This window comes from Drosophila guanche, unplaced genomic scaffold (genome assembly GCF_900245975.1).
Source record: "Drosophila guanche unplaced genomic scaffold, DGUA_6, whole genome shotgun sequence".
NCBI classification, from domain to species: domain Eukaryota; kingdom Metazoa; phylum Arthropoda; class Insecta; order Diptera; family Drosophilidae; genus Drosophila; species Drosophila guanche.
In genome coordinates this window covers 18608182-18622757 of record NW_022995743.1, presented here as the reverse complement: position 1 = coordinate 18622757, position 14576 = coordinate 18608182, and the positions used below count along the sequence as shown (strand labels likewise).

The following is a 14576-nucleotide window of genomic DNA, read 5'->3' as shown; positions in this document are numbered from 1 at the left end:
TTGACGAACTAAACTATATTTATAAGGAAGACCTTTAAAAATGTAGTCTGCACAAATAAATGGTATAAGAATAAATTGATTGTGGAGAATATTGCATGTTTGCATAGCATTGCTTCAATTTGAAGTTCGTTAGTTCGTTCTTATTTGTAGTGACAGACGTGTTTTTGTTTTGCGCTCCGTATTTTCCTTTCTATGTTTTGTATCAAAAATAGTTCGTTCTCTTTTGTAGTGACAGACGTGTTTTTGTTTTGCGCTCCGTATTTTCCTTTCTATTTTTGATAAACAACCGGTCCCATTGCTATTTGTTTTGAGAAAATAATTTTTATTTATTTTTATACCCGGTACTCAAAGAGTAAATAGGGTATATTGTATTTGTGCGAATAACGGTTGTATGTAACGCACAGAAGGAAGCGTTTTCGACCCCATAAAGTATATATATTCTTGATCAGCATCAATAGCTGAGTCGATAGAGCCATGTCTGTCTGTCCGTCTGTCCGTCTTGTTTGTCGGCTAGTTCTCAGAGACTATAAAAGCTAGAGCCACCAAATTTTGGCTCCGGACTGCTGTATGCTCACACTGAAACCAGTGTATTTCAAAAATGAGCCACGCCCCCTTCCGCCCCCGCAAAAGGGCGAAAATTTCCCAAATCTACAGTTTTGAAGATACAAGAAAACTAAAAACGCCATTCCGTAGGAAATGGCCATATCTATCAGATCACTAAATTGATCCGATCGGATCATTATTATAGCCACAATGGAGAAATTAATTTCCAGTGGCTAAACCCACCCTGTCCCGCAGCTTTTGTTGCTCTTTTTACATTCTCTCATTCACACTCTGCTTCTGCTTCACTCGGCTCCTGCCTCTGCCCTCTCCCTGGCGTTGACTCTTCCGTCTTTTAACCAAGACTCGGGTTTTAACGCTAGATGGCGCCACTTTCGAACAATTTTCTGTGAAACCTATCCGTCATTATTGCACAGAATGTGCAGACCATTGGACCATCAAAGTTGCGTACAAGAAATCCAAGAATGTACCAATTTTATTGCTGTTTTAAATATCTCATAAATTGAAAAATATTAACTAATCCAATTTGTTTGATGCATTTTATTTAGTAGGCTTTTACTACGTGTTCTGTAATGTGAACGATCCCTAGTGGTTGGCGATGTCTTCTACATCTAGATGTAGTCCTGAGTGCCGGGTATACAAGTTGTGACGCGTAAGAAGCGTCTCACACGTCCATTCTCGTTTATTTATATATTTAATATAAATAATAAAAATAATGGAATAAGTGGTTGTGTGTTCCGCTAAGGCTTGCAAGAAGCAGATCACCCACGACCAGCCGATCATCCCTTGCTGGCTCTGCGATAACGTAGTGCACGCAAAATGTATTCGGTTTTCAGCCCCCGTGGGTGACGCAATTTCAAAGCGTAATGGTCTGCATTACAGTTGCGAGCCATGTCGGTCTGTCCAGAATGAGGCAGAAGCGAAAGGGCTTTAAGGAGCTGACCGTGGGCTTTAAAAAGCAGTACGATCGGCTTCTAGCCATGGAGTCTCAATTCAGCGGTTTTAACCTGCTGACTGCTGAGTGAGTCTCCTAGGCTCAAAAAAGGCGCACTCCTCGTGATCTGCCAGTGCCTGTCCCTCGACCGCTCGCTGCTGATCAACTGCTGCTGCTGATCCCCTCCGATAGTGCAGCAGCTACTTTCGTTCGCCACTCCAAGGGCAACGACAACTGCTGGTGATCAAGTTCCGGCTACCGAATCGATCATCTTGGAGAACATGCAGCCAGTTAGTACTGTAGCGTCCGTGTCTGTCGAGTCCGTTCCAAAGCCCATCCCATCTATTTCGATCCCACCAGTTAATAAACGTCCCGGACCACCGGATATTGCCGTCACAAGTATCAGATCTGTGGTGCCAAAAAGTCTGGTGGGAGTCCCACCAAAGCGGCAAGTTTTTGTCTCTCGGCTTGCCCCTGACCTCACATCTAATGATGTAACTGCTTTTATACAAAGCAAAATAAAAGCCGTTGGCTTAAAGGTGGAGAAGTTTAATTTCTCTTATGCCAGGGAGATATCCTCTTTCAAGATTAGCGTGTCTCCAACTCATTTCGTGACCATTCGCTCTTCCAAATTTTGGCCAGAGCACCTGGTTGTGAAAGAGTTTAAGGCGAAGAAGAAAAATAGGCCCCCCATAACTCTTCCTAGTAGTGAGGTCAGTGGTCCTTCCTCCTCTGCTCATTCCTCCTTTGCTCCATCCACCTCTTCCTACTGCAATTCCTTCAAGTCAAAAAACTAACATCACTCTGTGTAGCCTATCAAAATGCTCGCGGCTTACGTAGTAAGCTGAGCACTCTTTTTATGGATAGTTTCACATTTTCATTCCATGTTATTGTGTTTACCGAAACCTGGTTAAAGCCGGAAATTCTTAGTTCCGAAGTTTTGACAGATCGGTACACAATTTATAGGAATGATCGTTCGTCTCGATGTGAAGGAGGGGTTCTGATTGCAGTAAACTCTTAATTTACGTCGGAACTTTTCATAGTCCAGGTCTCACAAGACCTGGAATTCCTCTGTGTTAGACTGATTCTTCCCGGCCAGTCTATTTATGTCACTTGCTCGTATATTCCACCGACTTAGGATGTATTAATATACGAGCAGCACTTGTCCGCCTTAAAAACTGTTTCTCCTCTTCCTTCTGATAAAGACCATTTAATAGTTCTTGGGGATTTCAACCTGCCAGGTACTGTTTGGTCTTCGGTTAACGAGTCTATTAACCTTGTGCCCATGTCACGACATGAGTTTATTGATGGCTTATTAGACCTGTCCCTGTCTCAAGTCAACCATGTAAAAAACTCCTTGGGTCGATTGCTTGATCTGTGCTTTATCTCGGATCCGACAGTAGCGTTGTTAACACGAGCACTCCCGCTCACTATACCTGAAGACTGCTATCATCCTACTTTCGAAGTGTCGATAGATATTGGACCTACTGTATCGGATCGTGCGGGTAGGCTATCTTAACGCGTCCGCTGCTTTCGTAAAGCCGAGTTTACGAAACTCAATAACTTAATTAGAAATTTTGATTGGTCCGCTCTGTACTCGCGCACTGACGTCATTGAAGGTACAAACATTCTTTACAATGTACTTGACACGTGTGTCTCACTCTCATGTCCGAATAGATCTGCGAAACCTCCTTGGTTCAACAAAAAGTTATCCAGTCTAAAGAACATAATATCAAGACTATTTAAAAAATCTCAAGAAGTTGGTTCTAACTCTTCTCTTTCTAATTACTTAATAGCTCGGTCAAATTGTACTGTTCTTAATGCTCAATGCTATAGGAACTACCTCCTTCGATGCAGGATACGTTTTTCATAGGACCCTAAACAGTTTTACAGCTTTGTAAGTAGTAAGCGTAGAACGTCCGCACATCCATCCTCGCTTTCATTTTTGAATATGTCGGCGAACAATGATCAGGCAATCGCCGATCTTTTTGCAACATTTTTTCAAACAACTTATTCCCAGCAAAGCTACCCAGGTCATATGTATCCATATAGTTTACCAAGGTCGAATGACATTTTCTGCCCTTTGTTTAATGAAGGCTCGTTACTTCATGAACTTCAATTAGTTAAGCCGGTATTTTCACCGGGCCCTGACGGAGTTCCCGGCTGTGTACTCAGGTACTGTGCCGGTAGCAAGTCTGACGCTAAAAACTATAGAGGTATCTAAGTTATCCGCTATTCCTAAAATGTTCGAGAAACTTTTAACTCCGCACTTGCAGCATCTCTGCAAATCACTTATATCTCCAGCTCAGCACGGATTTTTTATCGCTCCAGCCCCTTCCTGGCTCCTTACACCCTCTGCGGTAGTTCACTTGAGAGAATGACATTGGTTGATGATGGAGTCAAACTAGACCCCAAGTTAAAGTTTTCTGAACACATTTCTACCATGTTAAATAAAGCCAAATAAAGAGGTGATCAAAGGAATTTGATGACCCCTATATAACGAAGACTCTCTATATCTCGCTTGTTCGTCCGATTTTAGAATACGGCTCATGTGTACGGTGCCCTCAGTACAACATACATCAGGACCGTATTGAATCAGTACAGAAAATTTTTTTATTATTTGCCCTACGGGGCCTCAACTGGGATGCAACTGTGAGACTGCCATCCTTGCACGAACCCTTTAGGGTCTTATGCTCGGATTATAATTCCCTCTATCAAATTATATCCTCGACCAACTCCCTTCCTCTTCTTAAATCCCTTATACTAGCCTTAGTTAGTTTCATTTTAGCTTTGTCTTGTTTCTGACTTTGATAGTTTTGCTTGCTTAGCTATACTTGCTCTAGTTTAGTTGTGTTTAGTTCTAATTTTAATCGAATATTATCTATCTTTCCTGCATGCTCGCGACCGGTTCGGATAATCGCTCCGCGCGTCATGCGGCAGCGCCCCTCGGTCGGTTGGCAGAAGGAGAAGGGCTGCGTTCTGCTGGGTTCCTCGCGTAACAGGCTTTGGCTTGTTGTCGCATGGGCCACTTGATGGTGCAGTCATTGCATATCAACGTCCAGACAAAAAACACTTAATAATTTTAAATATTTATACCCGGTACTCAAAGAGTAAATAGGGTATATTGTATTTGTGCGAATAACGGTTGTATGTAACACACAGAAGGAAACGTTTTCGACCCCATAAAGTATATATATTCTTGATCAGCATCAATAGCTGAGTCGATATAGCCATGTCTGTCTGTCCGTCTTGTTTGTCGGCTCGTTCTTAGAGACTATAAGAGCTAGAGCCACCAAATTTTGGCTCCGGACTGCTGTATGCTCACACTGAAACCAGTGTATTTCAAAAATAAGCCACGCCCCCTTCCGCCCCCGCAAACGGGTGAAAACCTCCCAAATTTACAGTTTTGAAGATACAAGAAAACTAAAAACGCCATTCCGTAGGAAATGGCCATCTATCAGATCACTAAATTGGGATCCGATCGGATCATTATTATAGCCACAATGGAGAAATTAATTTTCAGTGGCTAAACCCACCCTGTCCCGCAGCTTTTGTTGCTCTTTTTACATTCTCTCATTCACACTCTGCTTCTGCCCTGGCGATGACTCTTCCGACTTTTAACCCACCCCGTCCCGCAGCTTATATTTGTTTTTTTTTTTTTGTGTGAGGGCGCTGCCTCTGCCTCTACCGCAAGTCAGCAGTATGTGGGTCTAGGGATGGGCGGCGAGCGTGTTGGTGTGAGAAGTGTTGTAGATGTAGGTGACTTTGTAGCATTAAGCTACTGACAGAAGCTTGTTGCTATAGAACATACATGTGATATGTGAATACGATAGAGAAAGAGGAAGAACATTTGCTGTTTTAAATATCTCATAAATTGGAAAATACGATTAACTGATCCAATATTTTTGATGCATTTTATTTAGTAGGCTTTTTACTTTGTGTTCTGTAATGTGAACGATATCTAGTGGTTGGCGATGTCTTCTACATTTAGATGTAGCCCTGAGTGCCGGGTATACAAGTTGTGACGCGTAAGAAGCATCTCACACGTCCCTTCTCGTTTTATATTGATTATTGGTAATAATGAATAGAATTAATAAATGACACTAAATTCAGAATCAAACGTTGCCTACGTTACATTTAATTTTACCTTAAAAACAGCATGTACATTTAATGTTGAATCAATTTTGGCACACAGAAATAATTTTCTACTTTGTGTCATAAATCACTTCACAAAACAAGCCTGAGTTTAAACATAAAAGTTAAAATATTGAATGGTCTAGAAATTTGTCTATAGGATGAGAACATTTATTGTATCCAAAAAGCCCACCAACTTCTTAGACTTTAGCCACCTTATTTCGGCTGAGGTCACACTGTGCGTCGAAATATTTTTGAATGCAGTCTTGCTGACTTTTAATAAAGTTAAAATACTTCATACTTCCTCTTACCTGCGATACAAGAGCTTTGGTCTCAGGAGTAGTGCTATCAAGGAAAATTTTTTTAAATTCACTTGGACTAGATAATTTAAAGTTTGATGCAGAAGCGATGAAAGCTTGTATTTCGTGCAGACTCTGCTCGGCCAGCTCTGCTGATACTGAGCACTTTTCGATGCGTTGGGAGGCCAAAAGCTCTACACCATTGGCGCACCACTGATTTGCCTTCATAAAAAAAGAATAAAACGTTATTAGTAAAAGATTGACTGGATAAATTTAATAATGCTGACCTTTTCAACTCTCTCCATTAGTTCGCTATTTTTGGCAAGGACATCCAACCTTTTCGTTAGGCGCATGTTAACTACATGGCAAACTCGCTGGAGTTCATCGCATTTGGGCTGAACGACCTCCCAGGGGTAAACTCCGCGTGAGCCTATCAGCTGCTGTCCGGCATGTAAAACTTCTTCGGTACGCTCAACGTCAGTCCTAATCATTGTTTGAAAATCCTCGGTTTCTTGTATCAACATAGCAACCCGTTCAACGCTCTCGCCAATTTCAGTCATTTCATCTATCGTCTTAACATGGCCATTGAAAAGGTTCTATAGTACGGGTTGAGAATACTCAGAAAGTTGTTGTAGCGATTGCATCATGGTACTGCGCCATACCTGTAGATCGCGAAACCCCTGCTCGAACATCCGCAGACGCAGACACTGTTCAAGGCGATTTCGGTGCGTCCGCCAGAACTCATCGAAGCGCCGCTCCGTCTCCTCCAGCTGTACAAGAAGTCTACGGTAATCGCGACAATCATCATAATGTTTGGGTTTTTTAAAAGTATATTGTTGATGATAAATAATTTGCTGACGGTGCATCGGCTGCCCTGCACTGGATCTGCACGTCGGGTTGTTGAAACGTCGAATAGTGCATTGAGTTCATTTAATTTTGAAATATTATTTTGTAATGTGACATATATATGCACACGTGAGCACGTTGGGAAAGACAAAAGGCGACAACAACTTTGATAAGCAAGATGGGCGACACTTAAATGAGCTTTAAAACAATTTTTGAAATGCACCTAATTGTGTTGGTGTTGAATGGATAAAAGGGTGCCAATTTAAAATTCTTGTAAATTCTTATTTGTAAAACTGAACATATTTAAAAAAGAAAATTCTGTGGAACGTCTTTCTGTCCTAAAAGTTTTCTTGACTCGAATAACTACAATACGTTTTTATACCCGGTACTCGAAGAGTAAATAGGGTATATTGTATTTGTGGGGAGTAACGGATGTATGTAACGCACAGAAGGAAACGTTTCCGACCCCATAAAGTATATATATATTGATCAGTCCGTCCGTCTGGTTGAGCGCCTGGATCTCAGAGACCATAAAAGCTAGAGCCACCATCCAGACTTCTGTATGCTCACACTGTTACAAGTGTATTTCAAAAATGAGCCACGCCCCCTTCCGTCCCCGCAAAAGCGCGAAAACCGCCTAAACTTACAATTTTGAATATAAAAGAAAACTAAAAGAATTCCGTAGGGTATGACCATAAGTATCTATCAGATAACCAAATTGGGTCCGATTGGGTAATGATCCGTTTGGATAATTATTAGAGCCACAATGAAGAAATGTATTTGCAGTGCCTAAACCCACCCCGTCCCGCAGCTTATATTTGTTTATTGCACATTCTCTCATTCACACTCTGCTTCGCGCTGTGTGCGGCCACTGCCTCTGCCTCTGCCGCGAGTCTGCAGTGGGTGGGTCTAGGGAAGGGGGGAGAGCTAAAGGAGCGTGTTGGTGTGAGAAGCATTGTAGATGTAGATGACAGATGAAGAAAATATTTCAAATTTGACATAAAATCGCTAATGTACAGATGAGTGTACTGAGTGCCGGGTATAACAGTTGAGACACGTAAGAAGCGTCTCACACGTCCCTTCTCGTCTTTTTTGTTATTAAATCGTCGCAGATATACTGACTGTCTTCTCACAAACGGTCCTACGCGTTTGGTTATACTATTTTAAGATGTAGCGGATACTTTATGTATCTTTTACTGAGTGTTAAGAAAATTGCCAATCTGAGTAGTTATATGATGCAGCTAAAAACTAATCTCAAGCACTTTGTGAATTTAGTTTTCTTTCTGGGAACTATTAAGCTTCCAAATGCAGAAGAGAAAATTGTTGTGAGGTATTTTTAAACATTTTTTACTATTTTAACTATACTTTAAAAGTCAGGAAAATTTGAAAAAAAACACGTACATTCTGTGTCCTCTTTTTATACCCGGTACTTGAAGAGTTAATAGGGTATATTGTAGTTGTGCACATAATTTGATGTATGTAAAACACAGAAAGAAGCGTTTCCGACCTCACAAAGGATTTATATTCTTGATCAGTATCAATAGCCGAGCCGATAAAGCAATTGTCTGCCCGCACAACAATTGACACTGTTACAAAACACAGCTAAATCATCAGAGTGACCATACTAATTTTATGTGCCATGGTTGCCCTGTTACAAATAGCAGCTAATTTATGAGAGTGACTATGCACGTTTTATATGCCTTCTTACGAAAAGTTCCACAAAAACGGAAAAATAGCAAATTCCTGACAGGAATTGTTTGTAGTGCAGGCCCTATATAAGCATTTAATCGGCGTCGTGGAAGGTATTACCGATTAAAATGTAGACGGCTGAGTTAAAATTGGTCAACTATTCCCATAAAAATTGAGCCATGTCTGTCTGTCCGTCCGTCCGTCTTGTTGAGCGCCTGGATCTCAGAGACTATAAAAGCTAGAGCCACCATTTTGCATCCAGACTACTGTATGCTCACACTGTTACAAGTGTATTTCCAAAATGAGACCTGCCCCCGCAAAAGGGTGAAAACCTGCCAAAGCTACAGCTAAAAACACCATTCCTTAGGGAATGACCATATATATCAGATCACCAAATTGGAAAGTATTATGGCCAGAATGAAGAAATTAATGTTCAGTGCCTAAACCCACCTCGTTCTCTCATTCACACTCTGCTTCTGCAGTGTGCGGCCTCTGCCTCTGGCGTGACTCCACAGTGTGTGGAGGGGAGGATGGCGGGCTAACGGAGCGTGTTGACGTGAGAAGTGTTGAAGATGTAGATGACAGATGAAGAAAAAATTTAAAATTTGACAAAAAACCCCTAAGATCCAGATGTAGTACTGATTACCGGGTATACAAGTTGTGACGCGTTAGAAGCGTCTCACACGTCCCTTCTCTTTTTATCCTAAAATGTTCGATATACGTACAGTGGCGAGCATTTGTGGATACTTGGTTGGCACTTTTCAGTTTAAGCGCCAGTAAAATCTGTAAAAATTATTCAGTTCTTCTAACTCTTTTTTTAATAGCTTCTTTGCTTATTTGGCAATGAAACAAAACAATAATTTAAATAAAAAAATATCGGCTTCATTAAAAGCTTTAATTTTTTGTCAAAGAAGTCAATGTCTCTATCCACTTTTGCACGTTTTCAATTTTTTAAATTTATAAATTTTTCAAAATGTTTTGTGCAAAGGCCCTTAGAATTTATCACACTCAGAATATGCTTAGGTATATTCTCGCCTAAATTTGTAATGTCTTCGCCAGATATTATGTCCCACTTGGTTTGTATACGCACCTTAAGATCATGCATTCCCTTTGGTGCGGATTCATACTTTTCCATTCATTTTTGTTCGTCTTTGTTCATCAGTCCATCGATTATAGCCATTGGGGCAACAATCCCGTCAGCCCATAAGCAAGGAAAGTACTTTGCCCGGTTCGGTCTGATTGCGGCAGCTAAGCAGAAAAATCGTGCCCTCACCAACAAATTTTGCGAAACGTCTTAAATGTACCAAGGAAGGCATGTTGATCAACTGAGACTAAAATAAACTACATTCAGTCTGATAATAAGGAATACTACTGGCACCACCCACATAAAAGACTGAAAAAGCATCAGGTCAAGGGAACGACGAAACATGCAGGAGCAGGCTGGTCGTGTGGGGCTGCTTCACTTGGTGGAAATGGTAACCCATTGGCTATAATCGATGGACTGATGAACAAAGAATATAAGATTAGCCTTTTGAAGACCATTTTGGCAAATTTTAAACTTTGAAGCTTTTAATTGTGTTAATTGTCCCATACTGGATATCACTTGCCAGCAGAACGGGAACCCGAAAAAATTGGCTAAAATCGTGATAAATTGTCACAATAATGACAGTTTTCACTTAATGTAGTAGTCTACTCAACGAATATATCTAAATCCCATTAAAAATCGCTGCGGTTTTCTTTAAAAACGAATGGAAAAGTATGAATCCGCACCAAAGGGAATGCATGATCTTAAGGTGCGTATACAAACCAAGTGGGACATAATATCTGGCGAGGACATTACAAATTTAGGCGAGAATATACCTAAGCATATTCTGAGAGTTTGAAAAATGTATAATTTTAAAAAATTGGAAACGTGCAAAAGTGGATACATTGACTTCTTTGACAAAAAATAAAAACTTTGAATGAAGCCGATCTTTTTTTGTTTAAATTATAGTTTTGTTTCATTACCAAATAAGTAAAGAAGCTATTAACAAAAGAATAACAGGCGTTTAAACTTAAAAGTGGTAAGGAAGTATCCACAAATGCTCGCCACTGTACATATGTACATGATCTACTAAAATAAGCACAAGCATGTGCACAAGCATTCATGCAAAGGGAATTGAGAAGTACATATTAATTGCAATAATTGATTACAGGAAAAATTATTATCTAAAATCATAAATAATGGCAAATAAATATTTTTATTAAATACAGAAAACCCAAAAAGATGGTACTATGTCACTAAATATTATTAAATTTGATAGGGCTAAAAATGGTCAACACTATTTTATGAATGTATTTGAAACATTTTTTAAATAATTGTTGACATCTTTTGAAATCTCAAATGCCCAACAAAATTTAGTCTGACTTTTAAACGAAATCATGCCCCTCAATCGAATGTCTTAGTTTTTTTAAATTATGAGAATACAAAACCAGTGCAGAGCTTTAAAACCGAATTTACTTGAAATTAGTTGTATAAACATTGAGTTTTAGTTGTAAAACCGCAAATAAGTTTCTCAAAATGTATCAAAATATTAAGTAAAATTATTTTTGCTATTGCTTTTATTATTATTTTGAATAGATGCTTACAAACCTTTCAATAGCACTAACGTTACCAGTGCGCTCAGAGAATTCCTTATATTCATCAATTAATTTAATGTTTTCCAAGAGCGATTCTCCGTGTTTAGCTGCAGAAAGAATTTCTTCCTACGTAAATACACAAGTTAGAAACATAAATATTAGAATGGACTGAAACTGACCTTTAAACGGGTATAGTCTGTCCCTTGAGCTTCTAATAGATTTTTGGTTGCCTCTACAGAATTTGGAAACTCAGTATCGTGAATAGCTTGAATAAATATATCCAGTTCAGCAGAAACTTGGTGTGTAAGGCACGAAAACTTTTCAAGCGACTGTAAAGTATGTTGTACTCAAAATAAAACAAGTACACACATGTGTATATGTGTATCATGGAAATACATACAATTCTTTGCTGTATCCATTCGTGATGTGAGTAGATCAAATCCCCACCCATATCGGGTGTTAATTGGCTAACATCAACAAACTCATGCAGATCAGTAAGAGCCGAGCAAACAACGAGTCGAAATCTATATTCATCTTTGGAAAATTTCGTGCTTACTTCTGATATAGCTTTTTGAAACAGCCCCGAAGGTCGAAGCACATATACTACATGAATAATACCCGGAAAATAAACCTGGAAATGCATATATTAAATTTTTGAGTAAATGTTGAGCTGGCTTTAAGCAGTCGGTGCCACATAATTACCGAAATTCTTTGCAAAACAGTCTTCACCGAAGTCCATCTGTCCTTTCGTCGATCCACAATTAAATGAAAGCCAAGGTCAGCGTCTTGTAATCTAAAATATATCATGTAACTTCAACGACTAAATAACAGCCCAGCGTAAAGGCCTGTCTCCAGCACCCCAAAAAAATCCCATTATTGCCAAACATACGCAAATATTAGGGAAATCTTTTATTAATTTCAGTACAATTCTGTAATTTTGAATAATACTATACATTCGACACACGAAAAATTCATGGAGCATTTTTATAACCGGTACTCGAAGAGTAAATAGGGTATATTGTATTTGTGCACAAAGTGAATGTATGTAACACCCAGAATGAAACGTTTGCGACCCCATAAAGTATATATATTCTTGATCAGCATCAATAGCTGAGTCGATATAGCCATGTCTGTCTGTCCGTCCGTCCGTCCGTCTTGTTGAGCGCCTGGATCTCAGAGGCCATAAGAGCTAGAGCCACCAAATTTTGCATCCAGACTTCTGTGTGCTCACACTGTTATAAGTGTATTTCAAAAAAGAGCCCCGCCCCCTTCCGCCCCCCCCCCCCCCCCAAAAGGGCGAAAACCTCCCAAACCTACAGTTTTGAAGATAAAAGAAAACTAAAAACGCCATTCCGTAGGGAATGACTATATTGTAGCCAGAATGAAGAAATTAATTTGCAGTGGCTAAGCCCACCCTGTCCCGCAACTTTTGTTGTGCTTTTCACATTCTCTCATTCACACTCTGATTCTGCTTCACTCGGCCCCTGCCTCTGCCGTCCCCCTGCCTCTGCCTCTGCCGACTTTTAACCCACCCCGTCCCGCAGCTTATATTCGTTTTTTTGTGTGCGGTGCTGCCTCTGCCGCGAGTCTGCAGTGTGTGGGTCTAGTGAAGGGCGGCGAGCTAAGTGTTGTAGATGTAGATGACAGATGAAGAAAATATTTAAAATTTGACAAAACACCGCTAAGGTGCAGATGTAGCCGGGTATAAAAGTTGTGACGCGTAATAAGCTTCTCACACGTCCCTTCTCGTTTTTTGTATATGTGTGAGGTTTGGCAGGAGTTTTTTTTCCGCGGTGCTGCATACCCGGCTTAAGCAATAATGGGTACTTACGACGGTACTGAACTAAGATACAAAATTAGCTTTTGGTAATCTGCTTCTTCTAACAAATTAAAGTTATTGTTATCTGGAAAGATTATTAGCGGACAACCATCCTGTGAACGTCCACCAGTAATGATAGCATGTTGCGGGTGTAAGAGATCTGCCACATCAGCAATGTTCAAAACACCTTCACCGCTCATTGCAGCTGCCAATTGGGCTGAATTTATGTGTTCCACGAGGGAATTTATTAGTTCTGATGGACGCTGGGAGCTCAAAGCGTCTGTTGCGTAGACAACACCTTGTGTGTTGACAGATGTAGCGGATATGCTACTAAACGTTGACGTCGTAAGGTGCATGGGTTCTGTGGCTTGATGTGCCGGGGAATTGTGAAGAGACTGAAATAAAGCCGTTTGTATGGATGCGCCACTGCTGATAGAAATTTGCGAGTCGATCATGTGCTGGCTGAACATTTGCTGCTGCCGCTGAGAATTGCCAACCACCTTTTCCTGTGATTCCGTCGGCGGGCTCCCGACCTCATTATCTGTGTTTCATTGACAAAACAGAGAATAATTAGTAAATGTAATAAATTGTGAAACTATAAATTAATTCTAATTTAGTAAATAACGTCGTTTAAAAGTGTATATAGCGGAAAATATAAAAATGGACCTTTAGATAATAATGTAGGAATCCTTAGTTCAGCTTTTAGACTCAGGCCGGGCATAGATGTTTGGAATTCTCTATAAAATGGTGTCCTTGAACTCTCCCTTGCAGAGATTTTGATTTTTACCAAATTTGTTTGACTTTTTTATAAACAAAGTAGAACATACAACAACATAGTAGAACGTACAACAGATATATGTAAATAAAAATGTTTACAACGCACGGAAGGATATTTTTCTTTTCATTAAATTTTTCGAATTTTGAATAAACATGCTCTACACATAATAGAACGTACAACAACATAATAGAACGCACAACAGTTATATGTAAGTACTTACATATGTACATAAATACTTATGTACATAAGTACATATGTATGTAGACAAAAACGATTATTAGAATTGGGAATAATATGTAAACCTAACTCATACATAGTGGTTAAATATAATTAATAAATACACATTCTTAAAGGGGACTTGAAATAGAATAAGCCCTACTCATAATACCGATTAGAAGTACAACGTTTGAATGTTTTTCCCAATAAAAAAACCCAGTGTAAATAATATGTACATTCACTGATGCAACCAAGCTACTGTGAGTGACTGTTAAACGATCATATGCATATTTAGATATGTATATACATTATACATGCAAACTATTGGTATAAACACCGGCAATTAAGTTATTTACAAGAAACTTACAAATGGGGTTTAACCTCCCGACAGAGACTAATCGGCTACCTTTTTTTATTTGCAGTCACACCAATAAAACTTAAATATATGTATTTGTGAATTATTAATTATATATGTTGTCAATTTATTTATAGTGTTTATGCATAATGTTGTGCGTAAAAATGCTTTAGGAGATTTCTAGCGTGCGGCATATTAAAAATTGTATTGTACAATGTTAGTATTTCTATTTATTTACAATAGGGGTACTTATGATCATATTTGTGGGGTACTTATAATACACCCTATAATCGGATTGATACAATTTTTTGCTTGACTTTTAATCG

The 14576-nt window shown here is 39.4% G+C and overlaps 1 protein-coding gene across 9 annotated transcripts in view; it reads right to left on the bottom strand.

Annotated features, from left to right (window-relative positions):
• LOC117591927 (guanine nucleotide exchange factor DBS) overlaps positions 1–14576 on the bottom strand; it is a 55867-nt gene that overhangs the window by 40043 nt on the left and 1248 nt on the right. For 6 of the 9 annotated variants that reach the window (XM_034285329.1, XM_034285320.1, XM_034285322.1 and 3 more), the window contains exons 2-9: positions 12914–13442; positions 11785–11875; positions 11483–11713; positions 11262–11411; positions 11096–11208; positions 6591–6813; positions 6216–6524; positions 5941–6150 (exon numbers count right to left, since the gene is read on the bottom strand). In XM_034285329.1, the coding sequence (XP_034141220.1) occupies positions 5941–6150; positions 6216–6524; positions 6591–6813; positions 11096–11208; positions 11262–11411; positions 11483–11713; positions 11785–11875; positions 12914–13442 (1856 nt within the window). Of the gene's footprint in view, positions 1–5940; positions 6151–6215; positions 6525–6590; positions 6814–11095; positions 11209–11261; positions 11412–11482; positions 11714–11784; positions 11876–12913; positions 13443–13567; positions 13638–14262; positions 14374–14576 lie in introns of those variants that run through there. The other 3 variants (XM_034285327.1, XM_034285324.1, XM_034285321.1) reach the window with 3 other exon arrangements.